The sequence below is a fragment of the Amblyraja radiata genome, chromosome 12 (genome assembly GCF_010909765.2).
Source record: "Amblyraja radiata isolate CabotCenter1 chromosome 12, sAmbRad1.1.pri, whole genome shotgun sequence".
Lineage (NCBI taxonomy): Eukaryota > Metazoa > Chordata > Chondrichthyes > Rajiformes > Rajidae > Amblyraja > Amblyraja radiata.
In genome coordinates this window covers 21,657,456-21,675,926 of record NC_045967.1, presented here as the reverse complement: position 1 = coordinate 21,675,926, position 18,471 = coordinate 21,657,456, and the positions used below count along the sequence as shown (strand labels likewise).

The 18,471-nt window shown below is 43.9% G+C and overlaps 1 protein-coding gene across 2 annotated transcripts in view; it reads right to left on the bottom strand.

Moving 5' to 3' along the window:
- Positions 1-369: 369 nt before the first annotated feature.
- LOC116978998 (UAP56-interacting factor-like) overlaps positions 370-18,471 on the bottom strand; it is a 37,705-nt gene continuing 19,603 nt past the window's right edge. Inside the window, exons 7-9 of one of the 2 annotated variants that reach the window (XM_033030358.1) lie at positions 11,668-11,742; positions 7,266-7,383; positions 370-2,001 (exon numbers count right to left, since the gene is read on the bottom strand). In XM_033030358.1, the coding sequence (XP_032886249.1) occupies positions 1,906-2,001; positions 7,266-7,383; positions 11,668-11,742 (289 nt within the window). In that variant the 3' untranslated portion in view covers positions 370-1,905. The remainder of the gene's footprint in view (positions 2,002-7,265; positions 7,384-11,667; positions 11,743-18,471) is intronic. The other variant, XM_033030359.1, reaches the window with a different exon arrangement.

Genomic DNA, 18,471 nt, shown 5'->3' with positions numbered 1-18,471 from the left:
GAATGGGGTTAGGGTTACGCAAGCCATATTATGAACCAGATGGTTGTAGCTGTTCCTGAACCTGGTGACGTGGGACTTCAAGCTTCTGTACTTCCTGCCTGACAGTAGCTGTGTTTCTTTTGACGGTGATAATGAGTGGCCTGGACAGAGTGGATGGTGGCTTTCCCTTTGATGTAGATTCGAGGACATCACAGGTCTAAGATAAAGGGAACTAGAATCAATAGTGACAGGAGGAAAAAACTTCTTAAGCAATATGTAGTTGAAATTTTAAATGCAGGTATGATGGAAGCAGGCCTTCAAGAATTGGAGAAATACATGATGAGGAAAAAAATAACAAGACTACAGAGAAGTGGCCAGGCAGAAACCAGGAGTCTAAATGAGTTTATTGCCACATGCATCAGTACGGTGATGTACAGGCACAATGAAAAGGTTTTTTTTGCAGCAGCACCACAGCATGTGTACTCAGCCAACACACAGAACATAATTAGACACAAATTACACAAGGTAATGAAAAGAAAAAAAAACTGCAAACTCAAGGCATTTGTGCTAAAACACAATATAAACAAGTCCATGATAGTGGTTCAGTATAGGTATCTATTGCTGAGGTAGGGTTAGGGTTGTGTAAAACAGAGTAGGAATCTGATGGATCTTTGTGTGTGGCTGTTCCTAAATCTGGTGGTGTGGAACTTCATGCTTCTGTACCTCCTTCCAGATGGTAGCAGTACGAAGAGGGCATGGCCAGATGCTGGGGATCCTTGATGATAGATGCCGCTTTCATGAGGCCTCATATAAATGCCTTAGATGGTGGGGAGGCTGTGCCGATGATGGACTGGGCTGAGTCTATCACAGCATCCTCTTGCATGCCTGTCATTGGAATTGCAGTACCAGGCCATGATGCAACCAGTCAGAGTGCATCATAGAATAGCTTTGATGGTTTACTGGTACACACATGATTAACTTAATGGCCTGCTGTGTAGTAACAATTCTACAACTCTATTCAATGATCCTGCATCCTACTCTCGTCAGTGATAGCTTGATCACTAACATTTTGGTGTGCATCAGCTGTTTAAAATGGCTCCATAAATCTCAATTTGTGCCAGATAATTTCTGAATGTATGCACTCTGAATCATTTGGATCTAAAATGATCTTGTGTAACTGAATGCTTACTTGCCATGAGCAAAGAACTCACCCGCCCCAGTTCTATGGATCATTCTGACAGATACAAATGCAGAACCACACTCATTATCTTTAATTTCAATGTATAATTTATTCCTCTTAATTCAATTTAAATTAACTATTTATTTAAATTGCTTTTCAACAAAAAATGGTTGTTATTTGATTAATTTAAATTGTTTTATCTTGCTTTAATGGATTGATTCATTTGAGCAAATGGTAGTGTCACATTTCTCTTGGGGAAAAATTACATTTTAATTAATGGGGATAGAATAGGTACTTGCATCATTTAATGAAAACATTTTGTGCTGAGAGCATGAGATTTCCAGTGTGTACTATATTAGATACACCAAGTTTGCATTTTAAATAGATAATTTGAAAGCATTAACAATAGGTGTAGTTGGCCACATTCGACCCTTCGAGCCAACACCGCCATTCACTGTGATCATGGCTGATCATCCACACTGAGTACCCCGTTCCTACCTTCTCCCCATATCCCCTGACTCCGCTATCTTTAAGAGCTCTATCCAACTCTCCCTTGAAAGCTTACAGAAAAATGGCCCCACTGCCTTCTGAGGCAGAGATATCCACAGATTCACAACCCTCTGTGTGAATTTTATTTTCTCATCTCTGTTCTAAATGGCTTACCCCTTATTCTTCAACAATAATAAATAAAACCTATTCCTTAAACTCTACTCTGAAAACTAAATATAAAGCAACAAGGGCAAATATCAGCCCATAGTAACAGTTCTGCCTCCTCTTCTTGGTGTTGCAGGATGGGGACGTATCTTTATAGAGGAAAATCGATCATTCAGAGTCACACATGTCTGCAAGAAAACACAATCCATTAGAGTTTAAGAAACTTTATTGTACAATTCATTAAAAGAGATTCAATGTGGATTGACCTTGAAAAACAAATCTAGGTTAAATTTTGAGGAAGTGTTTATGAATGTGGCGGCATGAAATATCAGTGGGCATTTGATAACACTTTTGCAAGAGACTGAAGGTGTGAAGCAAGACTTCCAGGGAACTATTTCTATCAATGGTTGTGACGTACTCTCTTATCAACCTCAGGTTTTCAAAGTGCAGGTGGACTCCACAATATGGCAATGGGAAGATGAGGGAGTTCATGTTGCACATGCACCAAGGTGTGTAAGTTGGAAAATAAATGCTTGTGTATTTTTCCTGCAAAAAATTCATAAAAGCAGATTTTTATTCTGTACTCCAGATTTTTTTGGTGGTGATATGAGAATTCCTTTGGGAAGCATTTCCATTACCCAAATTGCTGTAACACAAGGACAGTTAGGAGATATGCTAAAGGTGCCAGATGGCATTATTTTTATTTATTTTTATTTTTTTTAATTTTTAATATAAATTTATTCAATTATTAAAAAATAATATTACACTACAATAAAACAAGCCAGAACCCACCACCATAATACAATACAAACATGTAATAAACTACTATACAACTATGATACAATCCTTATTGAGGATACATTCAACACCCTGCGGAGCCCAGCGGTCCCGGAACTCCCTCAGGGTGCCCGCAGACAGGGCGTATTCCCTTTCTAATCCCACCCGGGCACGGACGTAACCCCAGAAAAGGGGCAGGCAGCTGGCTCGGGCAGAGCCCTCCACCGTCTGGCGCCGTGACTCGCAGATGGCATTATTAGGAGGAATAGTAAGCTGTGTAAATGCAAATGTGAAATGACAAAGAAGGACAATGTGAATGAATGGACTAAAGCAGCAGATGGACTTCAGTGTGGCAGGTACTGAAGTCATCCATCAGAGAGACATAAAAGATAATTTCATTAAATGAAACAATGTAGGAACGTTGGTGTAGGTAAAGAATTTAGATGTTAATGCATAGTTTTAGGTGTTAATCAAAAGTGCTAAAGGAACTTTGGCCTTCCAAGGGATTTTTAAAAACTAAATGCGCTCCCCTTCTCTCTCCATCCCTCCCCCATATTCTTGATCTCACTGAGCTAACTGCTAACAATGGCCTGTTTTCTTTATCATCATTACTTTTTGCATATCTTTCATTTGTTCTATATCTCTCTACATCTCTCGTTTCCTTTTGTCCTGACTAGTCTGAAGAAGGGACTCAACCCGAAACGTCACCCATTCCTTCTCTCCATACATGCTGCCTGTCCCACTGAGTTACCCCAGCATTTTGTGTCTATCTATGTTCGGAGATGATGATCCAATAATGAAGAGCATTGTGCGTAACACATGTGAAATACATTGTTCCTTATTTTTATTTTATTTTCCCATTTCAATATTTGCTACTGAGGAGGAATATCTTGGTCTTGATCATTAGTCAGCCTTTAAAGAAATTAAGTATGAGAATTTAGTTTAGAGCAAGCGTGGCAGCAGACCCACCGAGTCCGAGCCGACCAGCGATCCCCGCATACTATCGCTATCCTACTAGGGACAATTATACCAAAGCATTTAACCGACAAACCTGTACATATTTGGAGTGTGGGAGGAATCTGGAGATTCCAGAGAAAACCCACGCAGGTCACAGGGAGAACGTACAAACTCCGTAGTCAGGAACGAACCTGAGTCTGAGGCTAAGCAAGGCAGCAACTCTACCGCTGCGCCACTGTGCCATACCATACGGTTGAGTAAACCTAATTCATCTTATCATTACCTTAAAAAGTGAGGGTTATTCTATTCAACATTTTAAAATTCATAAAGTGGCTGAAGGGGATGTTCCTGTGTTGTAGTTGTAGTTGTGCTAGATATATGCAACCCTAGTTTGAGTAACCTGTACTGTTCTGGTCACCATCTTACAGTAAAGATGTGATTACACTGCATAGTTGCACAGCACAGAAATGGGTCTTTTGGCCCAACTCATCCATGCCGACCATCTAGATTCATCCCATTTGGTTGTGTTGTAATCATATTGTTCTATGCCTTACCTATTTGAATGTCTGTCTAAATGCAATTTAAATGTAGCAATTTTATCCCATGCTATCACTTAAAGGGCTTTCTCACGGTGCAACCTGAAGCAAGACTTAACAAGAGTTTAACATCGTGGGAACCTTCTGCGATAGCAGTACGGCATTCGTGGACCACCGAGGACCTCCGTGGCACTAACGGCAGGTAGTCGTGTAACTTTGTAAGGTCGGGAGAAAATTCAAAAATTTTTGAATTTCTCCAAGAGTGACTTGAGCAGCGTTGCAACATTGTATGAACGCAGATGCCAGTGCGATATCCGTGCGATATCCGTAATGACTCTTGCGGGTACCGTGGGAACTCCTGCGTACGGTAAACCCGGAAGCTTGACAGAAGGGACATAAGGTGAGTAAAAAAGGTGGTCTCAATATCGCCAATGGACCATGTGTCCATCGAGGACGTCCCACCTAATTGTCATTGTTTGAGAATCTTTTTCACAGTAAAAAGACTTGCAGAGATGCCTCTCAGAAAAGCGCAAAGAAAGGGGTCAAAGAAAGTCAGTAAGTTTTTAGCCATGCAGGTAAATGAGGAGGAAACTCAGCAAGAGAGACAGGTGGAGAGGCAAGAGTAGATGCCAGAGATACCACTGCCTGTGGGCTCCTTGGAGCAGGGAGAGGGTGATCAAGGTGGATTTGAGATTGCCTCCCCAGTAGCTGTTGCCTCCCCAATAGCCTCAGCAGATGATAACATAAAGGGAAGATGGCAGAAGGTAAGGCCATATAACTTCAACAGGGAACAAGAGGGGGAACTGGTGGAGTGGTACCAATGCAATGAGATTCTCTATAACATGCAGTAGTGTTCCTGTGGTCGGCTACCCATCAATATAGCTGTCCTGCCATGGCACACTCCCCAATTGTGAATTGTAGTAAGCTCAGAGATGGTCTCTTTGCTCTTTCACACTGGATGTGCCCGAGTTATCTTTCAAACGCTGCAGTGAGACCATTTTCAACTTGTTCGCACCACTTCTCCAAGCACCTAGTGTTACTTCCCCTGTGTCACTGTCCACTATGTCACCGTCCTGGATGGATGTTGCTGATCCAGCAGCTGCACCTCTCATTCGGATCAGGTTGTGCAGAACACATGCTGCATATACTATACTCTCCACATTCTTGGGCCTCTGCTCCATTGTCTTGAGCAAGCATCTAAATCTGTTTGCCAAGATGCCAAAATAATTTTCTACTACCCTCCTGGCCCTTGACAGCCTGTAATTGAAGATCCTCTGTTCCCTAGTTAGATTCCTCTGTGGATATGGCTTCATAATCCAGGGCCGTAGTGCAAAGGCTTCATCAGCAACCATCGCATATGGGATGTCCGGGCTGTCTTCTCCTGACAGAGGTTCTGGATCAGGCATGCCTGCTGTTCCACCTTCCATTTTCTTTCCAAGCCAGGTTTCTTTCCAAATCCGGCCATCACCAACACTTCCAGGTGTGCCCACATCCACATACAGGAAGTCGTAGTTATAATCAACCACCGCCATGAGTACAATTGAGTGGAATTTCTTGTAATTGAAATAATTTGAGCCACAGGTGGTTTACGAATTGCCACATGCTTGCCATCCAAAGCCCCACATGTGTGAGCAAAGTTCCACCTGTTTTCAAACCCCAGTGCAACTCTCTTCCACATATCTGGTGTACTGGGGCATTCCATCACTTCAGCTGAATAAAATTGGATGATCGCCTCACAGGTTTCTCGGACAATACCACAGATGCTGTTGGTGGCGACAAGAAAGTTGTAAGATAGACTTTTATAAGAATCGACTGAGGCCAAGTAGCGGAGGGTAATTGCTATGCGCAACCCTGGTTCCAGTGCCTTTCTCATTACAGTGTCAGTCTTCTTCAGCAGAGGTCCCAAATTATTCTTTAACTCATTAAAGAGTTCGGGTGAAATTCTGACAGTTTTTGAATGCACTTTTATCCTCTTCGCACAGCACATTAAGCAGTTGCTCATATTGTCCAAATTGAGGTCTCCGTTGAAACATGGGCTTAACCCAGTGAGACTTCCTCTTAATTCTCTTTTTAATTAATCTCACCCTTCTGCCTTCACGCAAGCGTTTTCGATGCACATGTTGCGCTAATGCATACAGCGCGTCAATGAAAATAACAACCAGCCTGTACTCGAACCAACTTTGTATAGGCATGTCTGCAAATGAGCCAATTCTACGAACGGAGGATATTTATATAGTGTGTGAAAAAAAGTGACATCATTTGTGCCACGTGATTAACTACACTACAGTCCACGATGTTCATTCACGATTAACGGGAAAGATCGGGAGACGGACAAGTCACTCGCACAAATGACAGATTTGCCGAGTACCGTGGGAACTCTTTATCTACCCCCCGTTATATCGTGCGGAACTCGTGCTGGACCACGACCACTTCACTCTTGTGACATCTTGCGTCAGGTCGCACCGTGAGAACCGGCCATTATCCTGGCAATGTATTCCAGATCATCCACACTTATCCCAAATTTATGCTTTCTTGCTTTTTGACAAATATTTTTTTTAAAGCAGAGTGGTGGAAATCTGGAACTCATTGCCTGGAAAAATTAAAAAATTAAAAAAAATATCTTAGGACATGCTCTTGCAGAGTCACAGTCCCAACTACTGGAAGATATGGTTGACTGACCTTTCCATTTGGGATCAACACTGTACATCAAAATACCTTATTTTGAGGCATATTTTGAGGCATATCTCTAACACCACAGCATTGTCAAAGTAAATCAAATCACTGTGAACAGATGCGATTCCTTAACATAAAATATCAAGCTAATATGTTGCATTAAAAATGTAATGTTAATAAATATTGCCAATGCTCTTCCTTCATCTTTTTATGTGATAATTTTTATAATACATATTGGTACAAATTGCTTAAAATATTTAATTTTCAAATTTATTAATCCAAGGAAATTATATTGTTTTTTTCATTCTTGAAGTTATCCTTTAAAAATTGTAAATGGTACCTCCTAAAGCCACTAAATATTTGCTGTCAACATAATTATAGATAATCTTGAGCATTGAAGATACCTGTACCAGAAATAAAGATTTCCATTGACACCTATCATTGTCCTGTTGCAATTGATACATTTGATCTCTGAATCACTGTGCAAATCATCAAATATAATCTGCTACCTGATTGGCAATACTCTTCAAGTTGAATCCAAGGTAAACCCCTTTTGGCTGTTTTCTCACTACTTTTGTTCCCATTCGTTTTCTTCCAGCTGTAGACTGTTGAATTCTTGGTCTTTGACTGTTGATGCAGAATATATTAAAGTCAATTCCTTGTGTTTCAGTCCATTAAGTTAGTCTAGACTCCACGTTGTAATACATATCTTAAAAGCTACTAAAATTGAAATTTAAGGATTTGATTTAGAAAATTGGGTTTATTGGGAAAATTGGCATTAGCAAGGAACTGCAGATGCTGTTTTTCACAAAAGGACACAAAGTGTTGGAGGAACTCAGTGGGTCAGACAGCATCTCTGGTGACATTTTGGCTTGGGACCCTACTTCAAACTCATTAGCATCCTGCTTTTCATCTATTCACATAAAGTAACCAAACGCAATTTGCTCAAGGATCCACATAAGCAGTTATAAACTAAATTAGATTGCTTGATGTTGGGATAACATTTGTGAATTGATTGAGAATTAGTTAATGGACATAAAATAGATGTTACAGGAATAAGTGGGTCATTTTTGAGTAATGAGCCTGTGGCCATTGCGATGATGCTAGAATTGTTGCCAGGATTCCAGCTTTTGTCAATCTATAATGGTGAAATGGATATCAAGTAAAAAATCCAAGTTTACTGTTGATATAAATTAACGATTGAACATGTACAGAAAATGTATGCATTAGATGCACAAAAAGGCCATTACAGATAGCTTTGCTATTAATTGAGGTCATGGCTGATCTGGCTGTAATATCAGCTCCACGTTCCTGGCAACCCCTGATAAGCTTTCATTACCTTGCATATCAAGAATATATATACCTCTGCTAAAAAATATTCAACAATTCTTTCACTGTTCTTTAAGGAAGAAAGTTTCCAAGACTCACAACCCTCTGAAGAAAAAAAAAAATAATCTCATCTTTATTTCTTACTTTACAGAGAGTCACAGTCACAGAGATATACAGTATGGAAATTGCTCGTTGGCCCACTGAGAAAGTGTTAACCATCAAACATGTATCTTTAATACATGGAATGTTAATGTATAGCTAAGTCATCTAGGATGGCACAGTGGCACAGAGGTAGAGTTACTGCCTTACAGCGCCAGAGTCCTGGACTTGATCCCGACTATGAATGCTTTCTGTACAGATATTGTATGTTCCCCCTGTGACCGCATGGGTTTTTTTCTGGGTTCTCCGGTTTCCTCCTATTCTCCAAAAACGTACAGGTCTGTATGTTCATTGGTTACTGGAAATTGTAAATGATCCCTAGTGTATAGGATAGTGCTAGTGTACAGGGTGATCAATCGTCAGTGTGGACTCGGTGGGCCGAAGGGCCTGTTTCTACGCTATATCTCTGTCTAACTCAGACAAATATATTTAAATTATGTCACTGCAGCCCCCATTTAATGATCTCTGATGGTGATCAGTATCACAAACTGCAATGTAATTACTGTGATAATCATATTATATTTGTATTATCGATCAAATCTTGGATGACATAGATGTTTTCTATCTTCAAATGTTGAGGAGAGAGTGGGAGAGCAGCCTTTTTGAGAGAAATTAATTTTGTAAAACCGGCAGGAGAATAGAACAGGTTTTTGTTGAATAAGCAGGAGATTTAATGAAAAGGTATTTAATTGGTTGAGGAAGAGACCCAGCAGCCATTAAAAGGAAGGTAAGGTTTAGTAGGTCAGCCGTGGCTGTGTTGGAAGAGAGGTTGTGTTGAGGCCAAGTACAAAACAAAGGTTTTAGTTCATGGGACTTTGGCGAGAAGGGAAAGGAGTGCTGAGCTAGCAAGATAGTCTGTTTCAAGCCCAGAAACCGAGCGGTAGCAGCGGGAAGTTTACAAAGGAGTCATTGAGAATAAATAAACTAAAATAAGTTGTTGTGAATAAATAAGGCGGTGATGCAGGAAAATGTGATGCATGATGTGGGAGCTGGTGGACCCCACTGTGGTTTCTGGTGACTACACAAGTGTTGCCTGCCTGGGTTTGGGACAACTCAGCTGACCTGCAGAGGAATTTGGAATGGGAGGGGAAAGATCCAGTTGTTGTTGTCCATGTGGGTACCAGCAACGTAGGTAGAACAAGGGAAGAGTTCGGCTGATGAAATTTAAGCAGCAAGGGAAACAAAAAAGGTACCAATCTCTGGATTGCTTTCTGATCCATGAGCAAATTGGCATGGGATTGATAAAGTTAGAGAGTTGAATGCGTGGCTCAAAGATTGGTGTGGGAGAAGTGGGTTTGAATTTGTGGGGCATTTGCATCAGTATTGGGGAAGTCAAGTCAAGTCAAGTTTATTCGTCACATACACATACGAGATGTGCAGTGAAATGAAAGTGGCAATGCTCGCGGACTTTGTGCAAAAAGACAAACAAACAAACAACCAAACAAACTATAAACACAATCATAAAGACACACTGTTTCAATTTGTTTCAATTGGGCGGACTCCACCTGAGCCCTGCAAGGACCAGGGTCCTGGTGAAATGCATAACTAGGCTTGTAGATGGGGGTTTAAAATAGTGGGGAGGGGTTCAACAGATTAGAAAAGTATGGATAAAGTTAAAGTGAAGGAGAGTATAGGAGAGGTTACTAAAGTTTCCAGAATAAGAAATAAGACAGAAAATTTAGAAAAAAGGATGAGTCAAGCAACGTCGGGACCATTTTGAGAAGGGGCTGGTGAATACAGACTGAAAATGTTATATTTGAATACATGCAGTATCTGAAACAAAGTGGATGAGTTTATAGCGTGGTTAGAAATTGGCAGGTACGACATTGTGGGCATTACGGAGTCGTGACTGAAAGAAGATCAGAGCAGGGATACACATCCTATCAAGAAGGCAGGCAGGTGGGCAGACAGAGTGGGGTGGCTCTGTTGGTAAGGAATGAAATCCAAACTTTGCAAGGGTGAAAAGATCTCGATGGTAGTTATATACAGGCCTCCGAATAGTCTGAAGAAGGGTCTCGACCCGAAACGTCACCCATTCCTCTCCAGAGATGCTGCCTGACCTGCTGAGTTACTCCAGCAATTTGTGTCCACCTCCGTAAAGTAGCCAGGAAGTAAAGTACAAATTGCATCAGGAGATAAAATGGTATGAAAGAAAGGCAATGTTACAACAGTCAGGGTTTTCATTATGCAGATAGACTGGAAAAATCAGGTTGTTGCTGGATCCCAAGAGACTGCCTATGAGATGGCTTTTTGGTCAGCTTGTTGCTGCGCCCATAAAGATAAAGGCAATTCTAGATTTGGTGTGGTGTAATGAACCAGATTTGATTAGGGAGCTTAGGTGAAAGAATCCCTTGGAGGCAGTGATTATAATATGATAGAATTTAACCAGCAATTTTAGAAGAAGCTGAAATTGGATGTATCGTTATTGCTGTTTAAAGTCAACTACAGAGGCATGATGGAGGAGCTGGCTAAAGGTAAGACTGCTAAACAAGATAGGAGCCCATGGTATTAGAGGCAAGGTGCAAGCATGGATAGAAGATTGGCTGACTGGCAGAATGCAAAGAGTAGTTATAACGGGGCCTTTTCTTGAAGGCTATTGGTGACTGGGGTGTTCCGCAGGATTCGGTATTGGGTCCACTACTTTTCACTTTATATGTTATATGTTAATGATCTGAATGATCTGAATGATAGAATTGATGGCTTTGTGGCTACGTTTGTGGATAATATGGAGATAGGTGGAGGGGCAGGTAGTGTTGAGGAAGCAGGGGGTTTGCAGAGAGATGTGTTCAAAAGGGAACTGCAGATGCTGGAATATCGAAGGTACACAAAATTGCTGGGGAAACTCAGCGGGTGCAGCAGCATCTATGGAGCGAAGGAAATAGGCGACGTTTCGGGCCGAAACGAATTGGACAGATTGGTACTGTGGGCAATGAAGTGGCAAATGGATTACAGCGTAGCAAAATGTACAGTCATGCATCATGTAGCAAAGTGTACAGTCATGCATTTTGGTAGAAGAAATGAAGGCCTCGACTATTTTCTATGGGACTGTCAGAGTTGCACTCACCCAGTTGATTCGTGAGTATTCCTTTTTCCTTCTAATCTTTGCCTTTGAGGGTTGGAAATCTTTGGAGGATTACTGCAGGATGCTGAGCCTCTTGCTCTAACTCAAAATAAGTAGCCAAATGTACAAAGATGAGAATGGCCGAGTTAAATATCAGGGAATGGGATCTGGACTGATTCAGATTCCTGAATATTTCTTATTGCTTTTGGTGTTTCCATCGCCAGCCACAGGTGAATGTTATGTGTATGATGTAGTGGTGATAACATCTACTGATGTGGGTTTGCCGTGCATGAGGATTGCAGTACGTAATCATTTTAGAATTGAGATTTTATGACAAACAAGAATTCTTGTGGTTAACTTACACTGGTGGATGGTTGGCCAGTGGATTGGGTAGAGATATTGTTAAAATGGAGCTGGTAGTTGATCGTTGCTGCCACCTAGAAAATGAGATATGCAGAGTTCAGTCTGGAATTAGCATGGTGTAAAGTATATTTGAACAAATAACCATTTGGTAACAAAAAGATTGTCTTCTAGTTATACAGAGATATAGCATGGAAACGGGCCTTCGGCTCAATGTGTGTGTGCTGATTGTTAACCAGTCATCATATCTATTATTATATATGTGTGTGTGGGGTGTGTGTGTGTGGGGGGTGTGTGTGTGGGGTGTGTGTGTGGGGTGTGTGGGGTGTGTGTGTGGGTTGTGTGTATGTGTGTGTGTGTGTGTGTGTGTGGGGTGTGTGGGGTGTGTGTGTGGGTGTGTGTGTGTGTGTGTGTGTGTGTGTGTGTGTGTGTGTGTGTGTGTGTGTGTGTGTGTGTAGGTGTGTGTGTGTGTGTGTGGTGTGTGTGGGGGTGGTGTGTGTGTGGGGGGTGTGTGTGGGGTGTGGGTGTGGGTGTGTGGGTGTGTGGGTGTGTGGGTGTGTGGGTGTGTGGGTGTGTGGGTGTGTGTGTCTGCCAGCCCTTAATTCGTTGCTACGCCAACACCAGACGCAGAATCGCCGAGAATTTTTCCATTTCGGTAGAGATTTCACTTTTCATTCCAAGAATCCACTCCTGATTAAATTTTGTCGTGTTTATGTACACATTTTTAATAAAATCCTTCTCCCCCCCCTCAAAATTAAAAAAAGAAACGGCTTCTCACCCATAACATGTTGGTGAACGTTCCATCGATGTCACAATGCCCAATGTTCACAGATGTCCAATCGGAATGGATCCATTTACATATGCCTTTGCAGCAGCCCCAGCCCCTTCCCCCCACCCCCACAGCCTGTGTCGAAGCGCATCATCATGTGTGTGGGAATAGAGAAAGACGATTGGGGGTGATGGAGAATGGGGAACAGATGGACTGTCCCTACCCCTCCCCCTTCCACTCTCCCTCCCCACTATTTTCCCTCCCCACTATTTCCCCTCTCCCCCCACCCCTCTCCCCTCCCTCCCCTACCCCATCTCCCTCCTCCCCTCCCTCCCCCATACCTCCCCTCCTCCCCCACACTTCCCTCCCCCTCCCCCATCCCTCCCTCCCCCTCCCCATCCCTCCCTCCCCCTCCCCATCCCTCCCCCTCCCCATCCCTCCCCCTACTCGCTAGAATTTAGAAGATTGAGGGGGGATCTTATAGAAACTTACAAAATTCTTAAGCGGTTGGACAGGCTAGACGCAGGAAGATTGTTCCCGATGTTGGGGAAGTCCAGAACAAGGGGTCACAGTTTAAGGATAAGGGTGAAATCTTTTAGGACCGAGATGAAAAAAAACATTTTTCACACAGAGTGGTGAATCTCTGGAATTCTCTGCCACAGAAGTTGGTTGAGGCCACTTCATTGGCTATATTTAAGAGGGAGTTAGATGTGGCCCTTGTGGCTAAAGGGATCAGGGGGTATGGAGAGAAGGCAGGTACAGGATACTGAGTTGGATGATCAGCCATGATCATATTGAATGGCGGTGCAGGCTCGAAGGGCCGAATGGCCTACTCCTGCACCTAATTTCTATGTTTCTATGTTTCCCTCTCCTCACCCCTCTCCCTCTCCTCCCCCTCCTCCTCCCCCTCCTCCTCCCACCCCCATCCCTCTCTCCCCCACCCTCTTCCCTCTCTACCCCACCCCCTTCCCTCTTTCCCCTGCCCCAATCCCCCTACCCCTCTGTCCCTCTTCCACCACTCCCTCTACCCCTCCCTCCCCACTTCCATTTCTCTCCCCCTTACCCCACCCCTTTCCCTCGCCACCCCTCCCTCTACCCCTCCCTTCCCCTTCTCTCCCCTCTCTCCCCCCCACCCCTTCCCCCTACCCCTCTGACCCTCTTCCACCACTCCCCCTACCCCTCTCCCCCTCCCTCCCCACTTCCACTTCTTTCCCCCCCTCCCCCTCCCACTCTCCCTCCCCACTCTTTCCCCTCTCTCCCCCACCCCTCTCCCCCTCCCTCCACACTCTTCCCCCTCCCTCCTCTACCCCCTCCTCCACTCCCTCCCCTACCCCATCTCCCTCTTCACCCCCTCCCCCATCCCTCTCTCCCCCACCACCCTTCTCCCTCCCTCCATACTCTTACCCCCCCCTCTCCCCTACCCCATCTCCCTCCCCCACCTCTCCCCCCTCCCCTCCCCCACCCCTCTCTCCTCCCCCTCTCCCTCTCCTCAACCCTCTCCCTCTCCTCCCCTTCTCCTCTCACCCCCACCCCTCTCTCCCCCACCCCCCTTCCCTCTCTCCCCCCCACCCCTTCCATCTCTCCCCCTGCCCCTACCCCTGTCCCTCTTCCACCACCCCCCCCCACCCCCTTCTCCCTCCCCACTCTTTCCCCTCCCTCCACACTTCCCCCTCTCTCCCCCACCCCATCTCATTCCTCCCCCACAACTCTCTCCCCCTCCCCTCCCCACCGCTCTCTCCTCCTCCCTCTTCATCTCCCTCTCCTCACCCCTCTCCCTCTCGTCCCCCCCATCCCCCTCTCCCCACCCCGTCTCCCCCTACCCCCCTCCCCCCACCTGTGTGTTTGGGGGGTGGTTAGTGTGAGTGTGATGACGCAGCCCCCCCCACCCCCCCCCCCGCAAACGCGCGTTGGGGAAACAGACCTAACGGGTCTGCACTTGGTCTAGTGCTTATTAAAACTGTCTGTGTATGTGTATGTGTGTGTGTGTGTGTGTGTGTGTGTGTGTGTGCGCGTGTGTGTGTGCGTGTGTGTGTGCGTGTGTGTGTGCGTGTGTGTGTGCGTGTGTGTGCGTGTGTGTGTGCGTGTGTGTGTGCGTGTGTGCGTGCGTGTGTGCGTGCGTGCGTGCGTGCGCGCGCGAAAAATTCGGTTAATTATTTCCCAAGTTTTTCACAAATCTGACTTTTTTTTCAAATCTAACCGCTGGTTAGATTTTGTCGTGGCCCACCCTTTGTCGTGGCCCACCCAGCTCGTGGCCCAGTCCCCACCCCGGCTCTGGATTAAAGCAGCTGCTGGCCAGCCCCCCCCCCCCCCCCCCCCCCCCCCCCCCCCCCCCCCCTCCCGCAACCACGCGTTGAGGAGACGGACCCAACTGGTCCCCCTTGGTCTTGTTTACAATAATTTTACATTAATCCAATGTTTTATTCATCCCACATTCTTTTCAACTTCGCCTAAATTCTGCAGAGAGGTGGATTGGCAAAATCATCTAGCTTGCAAGAGCCAAAATAATCAAAGGGAAATTTATAGGCTTTCAAGAGAGAATTTGCTACATGGATATGGGGCAAGAGAAGGGGAAAATTATTAATGAGATTGTTCTGGACCTAAAATCCAATGAATTTATAGATCCAATAAGTAAATTAGTCACAACACCCCATAACTGGCTTATGATTCACTTCAGGCAACATCAGTTGATATCTTACATGCAGCACTGTTTACTATCCATGCTGGCAATCATAAAATTGCAAAGACTTTACTCAAGGAAGATAATTGGAGAAATTGCTAAAAGAACTCAGTAGGCCAGGCAGAATCTGTGTAGGCAAAAGGGATGTATCAGGATGATGGGGAACATATAAGGCCAGCATATAGAAATGCAAGGAAGGAGTTGGAGAGGAGCTGAGAGGTGATAGGTGAAACAAAATGAGGGGGATACTGATGGGCAGGTGCAGCCAGGTGGGGAAGGGGAGAGGGAGATGGAACAGACAAACACAGAGAGGGGAACCTGAGCAGACATTTGGCTGGCCAACTATGTCGCCAACTGAATTCTGGCCTCAAATTCAACTAGATTATCTCTGACACTTCTCTTCCTTTCCTCATCGAGATCTTCAGAAACATAATCTTTCTTGTAGATATGTAGATTTCCCTCTCTTGTTAATGAAGTTGTCACCTGCATTTCCTCCATTTGTCACATGTCTGGTCTCACTCCCCTTACCCAAGATAGAACACTTAGTCATCACCTTTCACCCTCTAGCAGCTAAATCAAGCATTTCATCCTTTGTCATTTCTGCCAGCTTGAACAGGATCTCGTCAGCAGTCACATCTTCCCCTCTCCCCACTTTCAACAGGTATCACTCTCTCCATGGTTCCCTGATTCATTCACCCATTCCCACCCACCTCTCCCCATCTGCTGACACTTTCCCCTGCAACCATAGGAGGTGCAATAACTGTCCCTTCACCTCCTCCCTTGCTATCATCCAGGGACCTAAACACCCTTCCGGGTGAGACAGAGATTCACATACACCACTTCTACCATGGTCTATTATATTTCAGTGCTGGTAATAGTGGCAAGGTCAAGCTTTGACATGGTGACCATTTTGCAGAGAACCAACTTTCTGTCCACAATGGTATTCTTAAGCTTCTGGTTGAATATCATTTCAATTCCACTTCCCATTTTCACACTGCCCTGTCTGGCCTCAGCTTTCTCTACTGCCATGGTGAGGCAAACACAAAGTCAAAGAACAGCAGTTTGTATTCCCCTTGGGTAGCCAATGGCTCAATGGTATGAATGTTAAATTCCCCAATTTCAAATAACCCACACCTCTATTCCTTTCTCACTGCTGACAGTCCACTCAAGTTGGCTCTCCCTTTGTTCACTTTCTTTTTCCTTCATCTCTTCCACTTGGGTTCCATCTGCCCATCATTCAACCCCTACCATCATCCCCCTTATAGGGGTTCCACCTATCAGTATCCCACCTCTCCTCTGGATGGCTATATGCTGGCAATCTTTCCTTTTCCTGCCCCCTTACCCTCTTCCCCACTTCTGATACAGGGACTCGCACAAGAGGTAAAAACATCCCTTTTGCCGGACCCGCTGAGTTCTTCCAAGATTTTACAATCGATTACCTCCTGCTTAAGTGAAAAACAATTGGCAGTGGCAGCATGTACACTTGCCCAGAAAGCATGTTTTGTAAAGATTCAGGAAATGATAAATTCCACACATGGTGTGATTTGTTTCACATGTAAATCATGACTTATTTATTCATTGAATAATTTAATTGAATAATAGGGCTAATATTCTTTAAATCTATCACCACCATCAGGTAATCTTGGTCAATGCTATATATATGTGGGCGTTCATTCCATTTTTTCTTCTGAGACAGTCTACTTTGCCTGCTTCTAAACATCCTTTACTATATACAGAGTACCAGTTTCTAAACAATAGCTAAGAGTATCAAATGGAATAATCTAGTGCTTCCTTCTTCACTTTCTTGTCAGTCACAGATTAGGCCCTGTGCAGATGGAAAGTCATGATTGAGGGAGAGGGCGAGGGTATGGTTAAATTAGATGCATCTTGAAACTGGAAGAGATTGTGGGCTGAGGAGGATTGCTTTTAAGTTAATGATAATGTGCAGCAATGTATCAATGCTTGAAAGTTGTAATGTATTTTTTGCTAGATAGGATTTGCTAGTGAATGCACTGACCTCGGCCTTTACATTTTTTCCAGAAGACTTTTAACATTTGGTTAGAGCAATTTTATTTTCCTCTCCTCTCCTACAATTAGGGTATCACATTGAGCCTGAGAAATGGAGTGGTCAGTTCGGTGTGGCTTTATTAAAATTTCAATCAGGCATAACTTCAATCAATGTCAGTTAGACTCGGCAAGTGCGAATAAGTAGTAAAATTACTCTCCATGGATGTGCAGTGATGCACAAAGCATCAAAACTGCCATGGTCTGAAGGTTACAATCAATGCATGAAGGTGCAGTCACTCATGTATGGTGTATATCTAGTGTATTAGATTAGATCAATTTGGCACAGTTCAGTTCGGGAGTTGGGCAGAGAATTAAGAAGTCAGTGATAGGTGGCTGTATGTAGTTTTGCTTATATATTTAATAGAGATGTTAGGAAAACTGGAGAAGTTGGAGGAGAGTACCTTGATTATACATCGTGTCTTGATTGTACATAGTTTGACGTCACTGTGCCTCTGTAAATCTGGTATTTCAGTCCACGTGTTATTCCAACTATTGTGGCCCATAAAATCAAGGAGGTTTTATCATCAAGCGCCGAATTCCTCCTTTCAAAGGAGTGGTGAATCTCTGGAATTCTCTGCCTCAGAATGTAGTTGAGGCCAGTTCATTGGCTATATTTAAGAGGGAGTTAGATGTGGCCCTTGTGGCTAAAGGGATCAGGGGGTATGGAGAGAAGGCAGGTACAGATTACTGAGTTGGATGATCAGCCATGATCATATTGAATGACGGTGCAGGCTCGAAGGGCCGAATGGCCTACTCCTGCACCTATTTTCTATGTTTCTATGTTTCTATGATGTAGATTATTGACATGGGCCATTACAAGCTGTACTTAACAGTTAGCAAATTTACAATTTTTGCACCAAAACTAAACCAAAAAACTGTACACAGTTGTTCCTTTGCAACTATATTTGACAAATCTATCTGTTGATACATTAAAAATATCTTATCCTTTGGTACTAAACTGTCACAAGTACAGAGTTTGAATAGGATGGCATGGTGGTGCTGCGGTAAAGTTGCTGCCTTACAGCGTCAGAGACCTGGGTTCAATCCTGACTACGGTTGTTGTCCATACAGAGTTTGTACGTTTTCCCCGTGACAGCGTGGGATTTCCTTGGGTGCTCCGGTTTCTACCCACACTCCAAAGATGTACAGGTTTGTAGGCTAATTGGCTTCAGTAAAGATTGTAAATTGTCCCAAGTGCGTAGGATAGTGTTAGTGTACATGAATCACTGGTTGGCACGGAATCAGTGGGCCAAAATGCCTGTTTCAGCACTGTATCTCTAAACTAAACTAAAA